Raw genomic sequence first — 12355 nt, 5'->3', positions numbered from 1 at the left:
GTTTGAAATTAGCTTTAAAATGTTAGCTGTGATGTTGAGATCATCCACTAGGGTAAGAATAACTTTTTCAACAAATGATGCCAAGACAGCTAGACATCTGTGTGCAAAAGAATGAAGTTTTACCTCTACCTTACACCATATACAAAATTAACTCAAAAAATGGATCAAAGACCAAAGTGTGAGAGCTATAACTAGAAAACTCTTCGAAGAAAACATAGGTGTAAAATTTCTTTACCTCCCAGATTAGGCAAAACTTTCTTAGATATGCTGACACTGAAAGTATAAGTGACAAAAGCAAAAAGTAGATAGCTAAAAAGCAAATTTGTATTTGCAGAGGATATCATCAAGGAAACATAAAGACAATCCAGAGAATGGAAGAAAAATTTTCCAAACCATGTATCTGATAATGGACTTGTGTCTAGAATATAAAGAACTCTATAGCTCAGCAAAAAAAGACATAACCATATTATTCAGGACCTAAAAAAAATGAACAAAGGATCTAAATAGACATCTCTCCAAAGAAAATATGTAAACGGCTAACAGCACACGAAAAGGCATTAATTTATCAGGAAAACAAAACCCAAAACCACTAGCATGACTGTAATAAAAAAAAGTCATATAATGAGAACTACTGACAAGGATGTAGAGAAAATGAAATCTTCATACACTGCTGGTAGGGTTGTAAGATGGCACAGCCACTTGGGAAAACAGTATAATAGTTCCTTAAAAGATTCAACAGAGTTTCTATATGACAAAGCAATTACGTTCTTCAGTGTTTATCCACAAGAAATGAAAGCATATGTCCACATAAAACCTGGTAGCATTATTCATAATATCCCAAAGTGAAAACAATGCAAATATCTGTGAGTTTTGATGACAAAACATGGTGTATGCTTACAACAGAATATTATCTATCAAAAAAAAGGAATGAAGTGGGGGCTGGAGTTGTGGCTCAGTGCTAGAGTGCTCACCTAGTACATTCAAGGTCCTGGGTTTGATCCTCAGCACCAAAAAAACATATAAATAAAATAAAGGTATTGTGTCCAACCACAACTAAAAAAAAAGAAAAAAGGAATGAAGTATTGGTACGTATTATATAGTTTGTGAAGACATTATGCTATATGAATGAAGCCAGTCACAAAAGACCATAAAATGAAATGTACAGAATTGAAACTATTACCTGTACATTGTTATTGAAATTTCACTGCACTCAGTAGCAGAGCACTAAAAATAGGCATACTTAGAAGGACTATAAACCAGTGTTCACTTAGGGCTGAGGATGATTAAGAGGTGAGAGGAAATCAAGAGTCACTGCTAAGGCTTCTTTTTGGGGTGATGAAAAAGTTCTAAAAATGTAGTGATGGTCATACAATTCAATATACTAAAAACCATTTAGTTTTAAACTTACAGTGGGTGAATTGTAGATGAATTTACCTTAGTAGAGTTGTTGATTTTAAAAAAGTTTGTGTATATTGTTAACCTTATAAAGATTTAGAACTCTGGAGTCAGAATATCTCAATCCAAATTCTGTCACCTTTGTGATTTTTCAATCTCAGTTTCTTTATTTGTAAAGGGGATATAATAATAATGTCAGGGTTGTAAGGATCAAGTGAGATCATATTTATAAAGTGGTTAACAAAGGGCCTAGTACCTAGTAAACACTAAGGAAATGTTTGCTGTTATGATTATGATTAATCCAGTTGTTATTACAGAATTAAACTTTGTGTGTGTGTGTGTGTGTGTGTGTGTGTGTGGTGTTGGAAGTGTGTGTGTAGTGTTGGGAATTAAACCCAGGGCCTCATACATGCTAAGCATATGGTTTAACACGGAACTACATCCCCAGCCCATAAAGTTCCTCTTGACTGTAACAGAGTCATCTTGACTGTAACAGAGTCATTTTTTGTTCATTTGTTTTGTTTTTTGAGACAGTCAGTCTTCATATGTTGCCCAGGCTGGTATTAAATTTGTGAGCTCAAGTGATCTTCCCTCTTCAATCTCGTGAGTATTTGGGACTGCAGGCCATTGCCACTATGCCTGGCTAACATAGACATTTGAAATGGATCATCATCATAAAATTATTTTATCTCCCAAAATACTTTCTCCTGGTATTAGTGATAAAATTTTCTCTTTTTCAAATGATAGATTCAGGTGGGAAATTTATTATTATCTTTTGGTCAAAGAATCAAAGCAGGGCTGGGGATATAGCTCAATGGTAGAGTGCTTGCCTTGCATATATGAGGCCCTGGGTTCCACCCCCAGCACCACACACACACACACACACACACACACACACACACACACACACACACACAAGAAAGCATATCAAGCCTTCCTCACCCCCAAGCGTACCATACCTCTATCCTCCAAAATAGGCAAAGAACATACCTCTCTTCATTCAAATCCACCCTAACAGATAGATAATGATTTGTACACTTGAGTAAAAATATTGCCCAACTTAACAACACTGAACTATTATTATTCCCATTCTTTATATTTGGAAAGGTATTTTTAAATTAATTGGCTTAAAATGTGGTAGTTTCCTTGCAGGTCTTGGTACAGGGGTAAATGCAGAGATGAATGGCAAATTTAGTTTTAACCCTGGTGTATGTATTCTTTATGTAATATTCAACTTTGCTTATGTTTAAACTTTATAAACAATGAAATTATATTATATACCTTCTTCTGTGACTTGCACTTGTACAGCACTTTTTCAGATTCATCCATGTTGATGAGTTCAACTATAGTTCATTCATTTTCATTGTTGCATAATATTCTATTATTTTAACACAATTTATCCATTGTTCTGCTGATGGACTTTTGGATGGTTTCCAGTTTTTTTATATAAGGTACCAGTGTAGCCATAAATACTAGTATAAGTTGTCTTTGGCATATTTGAGTAATAGAATTGATATGTAGTACAGAAATTTTAATGCAATTGATTCTTAGAATTCAAAGGACTATGTAAGTTATTTAAAACCTAAACAATTTATTTGAAAATTAATTCTTTTCTCTGACTATTTGAAATAGTTTCAAAGAGGTACTTTGGAACCACTCTTAACTTTCTGCAGGGAGAGAGGAGCCATTTGTAATATCTTATAAAATTGAAGTTGCCTAAATTTTCACAAAGCATTTCAGAATTCATTGTTTCCTTCTTAATTTCTACAGCACAAATGAGCAAGTAACACTTTGCTCATTTCTGTTTTACTGCATACAACAGGCATCATAACTTTCTTGTTTATATAAACTTTAATAGCTGCATATTACTGCATATTGAATAGATACGTCATAATTTACTTAATCATTCTCTTGTTGAAATGTTAGATTGTTTCCCTATATTTCATTGTAAATTATATTGATGAATGGTATGATACCATAACTCTTTCAAAGGTAAGCATCATGGCAGCAGCCTGGAAACTATTATAAACCTTTTTTGATGTAATAGAAGAATTAAATGTTTTGACTCCCTGACTTACATAAGGCACTGTAGGTATGTGCTTTTTATACTTTCTTATTTAATCCTCAAATAATTAGGAGAGAGGAGATGGAATACCCATCATTGAACTTAACTGGTTGTATTCTAATAATCTATTTATATTGTCTGTCTTCAAAGAATTACAGTATTTTATTTTTAAATCCTCACAGTCTGGTTTAGTTCCTGGAACATAGTGAGGCTCAATAGGTATTATCCATTGAAGTGGATGTTAAAAAGCTTCCCACAATTACAAAGGTCTCTTTGCCACCTTGTGTCTGGATCCATAGTTTAATAGATATTTGGGGTAGGGCATTGGAAGATAGTAAACTGAATCCAGAATGTGCCCAGAAAAGTACTATTTGGAACACATCTTTGACTATTATTATTTCTACTTTTTTTTTTTTTTTTTGCCATTCTGGGATGAAACCCACAGTCCCACCATCCTAGGAATGTACTCTGCCACTGAGCTACACTGCCCATGATTTTAATTTTTGCAAGTTGTTTATTTTTTGTCAGTTGTTTCTGTTGAAAGTGTGTCAAGAGAAAATTCTACTTGGATTTTTATTAATATTTTGCCTACCATTGAAATAAATGTTTATTTGAAATTATAATTTGAAATGTGAGTAATTAAAAATATTTTTATTATTTTTTTACATTGTATTTTCCTTATAAGCTTAGCTGTTTGATTCGAGCCTTTCCCCTAACTTTGTTAATAAAATAATGATTTTTTTTTTAAACATCCCTTGGGAGAACTACTTTAAGATCTCTGGTAAAGGCTGGGGTTGTGATTCAGTAGCAGAGCACTTGCCTCACAAATGTGAGACACTGGGTTCAATCCTCAGCACCACATAAAAATAAACAAAATAAAGATATTGTGTCCATGTATAATTTAAAAATATTTTTTAAAAAGATCTATGGTGATATACTTTTTTGTAATAGAATAAATTATTTTCTAATACATCTTGTTTTGAAACTGTTACTTGTACATTGTTATTGAAATTTCACTACTTTAACCAAAATTGTCTTAATGCTTTTGCTAATAATTTTAATATGTTAAATATCTTTCCCCCTTCTTTAGGTATGGCTGATGGCAAGCATTGTACTTTTCCACATCTACCTGGCAAAACTTTTGTCTATAATGCTTCTGAAGATAGACTGGAGTTGTGTGTGGATGCTGCAGGACATTTCCCCATCGGTCCTGATGTTGAAGATTTAGTTAAAGAGGCTGTAAGTCAGGTTCGAGCAGAGGCAACTACAAGAAGTAGAGAATCAAGTCCCTCACATGGGCTTTTAAAACTAGGTAGTGGTGGAGTAGTGAAAAAGAAATCTGAGCAACTTCATAATGTAACTGCCTTTCAGGGAAAGGGGCATTCTCTAGGAACTGCATCCACTAATCCACATCTTGACCCAAGAGCTAGGGAAACTTCAGTTGTAAGAAAGCATAATATAGGGACAGACTTTAGTAATAGTTCCACTAAAACAGAGCCTCCTGTGTTCACAGCTGCTCCTAGTAACAGTGAGCTTATTCGAATAGCTCCAGGAGTAGTAACAATGAGAGACAGCAGGCAGCTTGATCCTGATTTGGTTGAGGCCCAGCGAAAAAAATTGCAGGAAATGGTTTCTTCTATTCAGGCTTCAATGGACAAACACTTGCGGGATCAAAGTACAGAGCAGTCACCATCTGATCTTCCTCAAAGAAAAGTAGAAGTTGTGAGTTCTGCAAGGTCTGGGAGTCTTCAAACTAGCTTGCCTGAATCTTTTTCTTTAACTGGTGGCACTGAAAATTTGAATACAGAAACAACTGATAGCTGTGTGGCAGATGCACTGGGAGCAGCATTTGTCACAAGGTCAAAAGCACAAAAGGGAAGTTCCGTGGAGGAGCCTGAAGAGATGGATAGTCAAGATGCTGAGATGACTAACACAACTGAGCCAATGGATCACTCTTGATTTAATTAGAGGCTAATAAAGGCAGAATGTTTATTGTGAATATGTAATATTTGTTGGCTGGGCCACATAACTTGATTAGTCATTAAAAATCTTGTACGTATATAATTCAAAGATTATATCTTGTTATTCAGTGCATGATAGCAAATGTGTGATTGGCAATAGCTTTTAATATACTGCTGCCCAGGCTGGCTCTGAATTCCTGTAAACTAGTTATTAGATCTGCTGAGTTTCTTCCGTATTATGTGGTTCATTGGAAGTTTTTTGTAATTTTAATTCCATGAAAGTCTTAATGTTTCAAACATAAAAATATCTTGCTAAATATGTTTGATTTCTAAAAAGACCAAAACTGAGGAGGAAATCAGATTTTGCCAATGTTGATGCCATCAAGAGAAGCATTCTACTAATATATTAAAGTGTCAAAAGATTTGTGTAAATTTGAAGGTTATCTGAACTAAATTGTATCTTAAAATTCATAAAATGATTTATTAGACAGTGGTATTCTGACATTTTCATGAACGTCAACACATTCATAGAGATAACTATTCTTAGAAAAATATCTTGAGAATGGAGTGTAACACAACATTTTGCTGATTTGAACAAAGTTGGAGGAAAATATCTGTCATAGAATGATAAAGTCAATGTGATTCAGTTAGTTGCTGTCTGAGCCAGCACAGCCAACTGTGTGCTCTGTTGATAATATGTTACCATTATTTTTTGAATCCTGGCTGGTCAAATGTCACCTAATTTTTTTTTTTAACTCTTGCAAAAAAGTTGATTACAAATTGTGTTAGAAAATTTAAAAATAATGGTAGCAGTAGTTAATTTCTAATTTTCAGAGTATGTCAGACTCACAGAGAATTTATAAATAAGAATTTATCTTTATGAATGAGTTACATTGTTCTACAATTTTGATCAATGGTATGTAAGCCTGTATATACTAAGTATCCCCTTTGAACCAAAAATGTTTCCTTTTTTTTTTTTTTTTCTTAGAGTCCATAAGATTTTCTTTATTTGTTGGCTTCAGTTTGGTTTGGATGCAAATTTTACCTCAACATACCCTGATGATCAACTGAGCATTTGCTTAAATAGTGTGTTCATTAAATCTTTAGTGCCAGTTTCCTAAAGAAGCAGCTTTCATGCTTATTCCTTAAAACAAAGAGTGTTATCCTGAGATTGGTATTGCACTATATTATCCTGTTCTGCAAATCTGTATTCTGAAATGTACATTTCAATTCATCTTCCTCTGTTCACTGAAATTAAGTTGAATTTGAATGGATGAAAGACAAAATGTATGTTAATACAATCTCTTAGAGCATTCAAAGCCTGGCTGTCTCTGTTTGAACATGTAACAGATGCAGAACTATTTGTAATTCTAAGAAAATGTACATCAGAAAGTATATTATCAGGTGTATAAAATTTTCAGTCTGCTGATTCATAAGGGATATAGACAGTACATTCTTGTTTTTCCAGATAAGAGAGGTTTTAGTCTTCTTTCTATGAAAGTATCTCTAACTGAATCCACATATTAAAGTTACTATCCATTTTGAATTAGGAAAGAAAGTAGAGTCTAGACATGTAAATTTACAAGTGTATCTGAGCAAGATATATATATTTGGGTTAGTTTTTAATCACAATATCACTGTTTTTCTTTGTAATATTTTATCTCCATTCTTTCATTTCTAAATTTAATTTCTCTATACATCAAAATAGCAGGAAAATTTAGAACTTTTGTATACTAGTTCTTCATAAAGTAAGAGAGCCACAAAATAATATTTAACACTTAGCATAGCCAGATTTTGTATTAACTAAAAATTACAAATGTCAAATCACTAACCACTATAATTATATTTGGCTTTTCAGCCATTGAAACATACATCCCCCCCCCCTTTTTTTTTCTTTTGGACTTAAGTATAGGAAAACTGAGCAAAAAATGTGCTGCTTCCAAGTAAATTATATAATCACCTTTCCATAACAAATATTTTCTTCATTGGTGGCTTGGTATATTTAATTAATAACTGCCAAATAGAATCTCAAAGCATTAAAGTAAAAATATCAAACAATTTTATCTCCTATTATATATTTAGTGTAAAATAACACCAGGTGAACATTAGAAGATGTACTTAATCTCTGACAATATTCTATTTTCTCTAGCAATAGCAATGCTTTTAGGAAGCTAGTTAGGTATGATTAGTAGCAATTTTGGTTCTCCCTTGATAAGGAATAAAAGGCTTGGTTCTGAGAACTGATCAGAGTTCTTGAAATTACTTTAAATCAGCTGAATATTTGAGCAGGGTTAATGAATGGTTTTTAATAAGTGGACCAAGTATTGTCCTCACAATTTCGAGAACAGGGTTTAAGTTTTTAAATCACTCTTAAATTTGCTCATATGACTGAAGAGTGATAACTTTTTTTTTCTTTCTTTCTTTTGTGGTGCTGGGGATTGAACCCAGGGCCTTGGGTATGCAAGACAAGCATTCTACCAGCTGAGCTATATCCCCAGCCCATGATTACATTTCAGTACTACCAGTTGTGATATTGCTGAATCTTTTTTGAGTCCAAGCTAGAGATTTCAAATCAACTAAAATATTTTTTAGTTCTAGATGTCACATTATAATCAATTCAGTCCAATAATTTAGTTATATTTGCAATGTTTCAATGAACATTGAAATAATATTGGAATTTTTTTTTCTTCAGTAATCCATTGTATAGTTAATCATACCAAGCTTGAGGTGATAAACCAAATTCCAGGTAGGGATGAAGGTGATCTAAGTTTAGAATATTGGTAATGAGAAAATGATTAAAATTCAAGAAACAAGACACTGCCAAATATGAGATAGAATGTAATTACCTCCAAGGAACTAAAGAACAAACATATGGCCCATTCTCTACCCAGGGTTTTTAAAAAAAATTTTTTTTTTTTTTTTGGTAGTACTGGGGATTGGACCAGGGCCTTTCCCATGCTAAGCAAGTGCTCTGTCACTGAGCTACATCCCCAGCTACTCCCCTCCTTCTTTTTGTTTGTTTTGTTGTTGGTTTTTTTTTTTTTTTTTTGAGACAGACTTTTGCTAAGTTGCCCAGGCTGATTTTGAACTTGGAATCAACCTGCCTCAGCCTTCCAGGTAGCTGGGAATACATGCATGTACCACAGTACTCGGCTGTTGCAGGTATTTTTATATTTTATTTTTTTCTATAGTGAAGATTGAAACCAGAGCCTCACATATGCTAGGTAAGCATTTTACCACTAAGCTACACCTAATCCCTGTTTCAGGTATTTTATTAGAAAATTTTAGGATAGATGTCAGAGAAATTTAGCAAATGCTATTGACTGAAACTTGCTTTATATTTTCCCATGAGTTTTAGTTTGATTTTTACAATCAAGCCTACTTCTTGCAATTAAGATCTCAATCTGAAATGCAGCTGTTTCAGCCACAGGTCCTAATTTGCCTTTATTTAAGTATCAAATTCATTGGAGAGAGCAGTGTCTTTTGCATATGGCCTCTTACCTCAGGGAAGATGACTTGCTAGCAACTCACATACTACTACTAATAGATTTTTGAGAATTACACTGATTATCACATGTTAGCTACTAGATGCAAAATTTATAACAGTATCATTTTATGTAGTTACCTACTAATACTCCTAGTGAACATATCTCTAAATATTTAGACCTCGCTAATAACTACCCTTTAGGTATAAACCTGTAACTTGTATCATCAATTCTCTTTCACTGGTCAATGTAGAAATAATATCATAAGAGTTTATTTCAGATTATTAATACAGTTTTGTTCTCATTTTTAACAGTAATTTTAATTAGCCTGTACTTAAAATATTGCAGGGCAGATTTTGAGAGTTTCATGGTTCTCAAAGCAAGATTTCCATCTTAAGATTTTCATAAAAGAAAAAAGCCTTTGCAAACTGCTTTAAATTCCACTCAATATGAATTTAAAATGACCTTTTATAATAGTAGTAGATAGTAAGTTGGGTACACATATTCTATTTTTTAAGGTTATCATAATTTAACAAAATTGCACAACCTTGAGACTATTCACAATAATTTTTCAAACCAGAATTACTCATGAAAACATACCATAGTAAAATATATATTGAAGGATTAAAATAACAGGGAAGAATCATCACCAGTGTTAATTGCAAGTTCTACCATTCTTGATAATTCTTTGGGATGCTAAGTGTTTCAATTCAATTTAATTAATGATACTTAAATCGTGGGAATTTTAACATTTGTTCCAAAATAGCAGAAATTGTTTTAAAAAATTGTGAATTATTGAAGAAAATGCCATTGTATATCTGACATTTAAATTTTTTAATTATGAAGTCTACATGCTTTTGTAGTATAATATTAATACAATGATTATTATCTTGTAAAAGAAAAGGAAAACTAGTAAAGAAAAAAGTTATAGTTGATATTACCTGCTTGTGAGTATCAATTACTTAGTATTTTAAATTTTAAAGTATTGCATACTTTTTTTTGGATTGCAGAAATCCCTTTCTGAGCCTTTATGCCTGTGGTAGAGCAATAAAAGACTGAAAAGGCTATCAGTATTTTCAGGTTCATTTTACTTTAAAGAATTAGTGTTAAGAACTGGAGAGTCTTTCTTTTTAGAGGGAAATGCTATTTAGAATATTTATAAATAAGCAGTACTCGTAAATATCTAGGAAAAAAATAGCAAGTGCTTTAACTGCTCAGTAAAATAGTCTAGATGTTATGTTATACTTAAGGCACTAGCTGTTACCTATTACTTTCTGATTTTGTGATTGCTGTATACATTACATTTGAGTAATGAATATTTGGTAATAGTGTATTATAACAGTATATAGTGTTCTACAGCACACCTCATTGTACAGAATTTGAAGTTTTCTTTTATATCAATAATAAAACTATAAGTTAATACATACTGATTTTCCCCTAACTTCTCCACATTAGCATTTTAAAGTAATATTTTATTCCTAAATTACTTGGAATTACACCTTAAAATTATAATGCATGAGCAAATAGTTGAGTTTTACAAAGAAATTCTTAAGTGTATTAAGTTTTTTTTTAAATTTCTTCAAGTGACTTATTATAATACCCCAATGCAGATTTCAAAGCTAAATGAAATTGACCCAATTAGAAAAGAGTAGGCAGAACTTTTTTAGACAAGGGAGTCATGTAATGCTTACTGAATACTTAAAAGATATGTTCTCATAAAGAGAACTTGGTGGTGGTGGTGGTGGTGGTGGTGGTGGTGGTGGTGTGTGTGTGTGTGTTAAAAGGTACTGGTTACTGTTAATGAGGAAATGTTGGGAAATACAGAAAATAGTACTAAACTACATTTGTATAGTTCAGCAATCAACACATTTACTTTTTAGTATATATGTTTAATATTTATTAGAGTAGACATTTAACTCAGAATATAGCCTCAGATGCCAGTTTTCCCAGATTCAAATCTTTGCACACCATCTACTGTGTGACCTCTCTGCTTCAGTTTCCTCTCTCAGAGAAGGATAATGACATCTACTCCTAGGGTTCTTATGAGGATTAAATGAGTTAACACATATCTGATGATTAAAACAGTGCCTGACACATAGTAAACACATATTTGCTGTTATTGTCATATGTTAAAGTAATGTGGTGGAGTTCAGTTTACATTCAAGTGGGATAAATCCTCACATGTAGGGCTCATGTTATATAGTTCTGTTACATCTAAAATTTGTTTAATTTGTGGTATATCACTAATGGACTAAAAACTGGATATTTGTATGTTTTGCTATATGAGAGCTTTTTGACCATGTGCAAAACTGAGAATCTGGAGAAGTGACAATCTGTGCTCTGTGACTTGAGTCAAGCTGTGGAGTTTTCAATGCCTCCATTTCTGCTGTAACCTGTGGTTGCACAATTGTTACCAGTGTGTTCTGCTGACAATGTCATCATGGTCTCTCTTGTTGAGGGTCATGCTGATGGAACAGGTAACGTGGGTGTGAACCCCAAGTAAACTAATCATAATAACCTTTGCTTTATGCTGTGGCTACATTTGTCCTAGTCTTGGACTTTAGGTGTTGTGCATGCATACCACTGGTGACTGAACATCAAGGTAGAGCTCTCAAAAACTCTTCAATGAATAAAAGATGAACATCCTACTATGACAGTTCATTATGAACTTTATTTTTATTGAATGGCTCTTTTAGACCCCAGTAACTGCAATTCTGACTGAATAATTGTTTCAAATAATTAAAAATGTCTATAGAAAATTTGAAGTCTTTAATTGGTTTTTTGAAACTCAGGTGAAAAACTTGCAGACTCTTCAAATTTGCCTCTCACTGGAATTAAACCTGTTCTTGGTCTACTTGTCATGCCACATAATTCACAAATGAAAACATAAATTATGTGAGAATCTGGGGGCATTATTCTTGTTTGTTGGTTCTATAATGAGTCATTTTATATTTGATTTATGAAATCAGCATATTATGTAGTTATACTTGGATCATACATTCATTCAAAACAAGTACTGATCAAAAGCCAAGCTTTTCTAGGAACTGGGGAAACGGTTCTGAATGAGACAAATTTCATGCTCTAAGAGCATATATCCCAATGATGGAGTCAAACAAAAACCACACTCATAGTAGCTTCTAGTGACCCTTTTACCTACATCCAGGCAATAGGCTAATATTTTAACATACAATAATTCCTAAAATGATCCTTTGTGGCTGGTTACCATCACTCCATCTTTCAGGGAAAAAGCTGATACAGTTTAGTTTACATAGGTCCTGTTGTTAGTAGATAAAAGCTGGTTTTTAAATCCAGATGTTTATGTCTCCACAGCCTCTGCTCTTAACCTCAATGCATATTTCATAATTTAGCAAAGAAGTAAAATGTGGTGCTCATGTCTTCATAAAATCTGTTGTTAAATATAGCTTGTTTTGAGGTACACCAACCTGGTT

At 33.0% G+C, this 12355-nt stretch overlaps 1 protein-coding gene across 1 annotated transcript in view; it reads left to right on the top strand.

The window, feature by feature from the left end:
- Nucleotides 1–11557, top strand: part of Vcpip1 (valosin containing protein interacting protein 1) — a 29970-nt gene extending 18413 nt beyond the window's left edge. Inside the window, exon 3 of the mRNA XM_005322944.4 lies at nucleotides 4551–11557. Coding sequence (XP_005323001.2) covers nucleotides 4551–5419 — 869 coding nt within the window. The 3' untranslated portion in view covers nucleotides 5420–11557. The remainder of the gene's footprint in view (nucleotides 1–4550) is intronic.
- The last annotated feature ends 798 nt before the right edge of the window (nucleotides 11558–12355 follow it).

This window comes from Ictidomys tridecemlineatus, chromosome 7 (assembly GCF_052094955.1).
Source record: "Ictidomys tridecemlineatus isolate mIctTri1 chromosome 7, mIctTri1.hap1, whole genome shotgun sequence".
Classification (NCBI taxonomy): domain Eukaryota; kingdom Metazoa; phylum Chordata; class Mammalia; order Rodentia; family Sciuridae; genus Ictidomys; species Ictidomys tridecemlineatus.
Note: the sequence above shows the minus strand (reverse complement) of the source record. Positions and strands in the feature narration are given on the sequence as shown.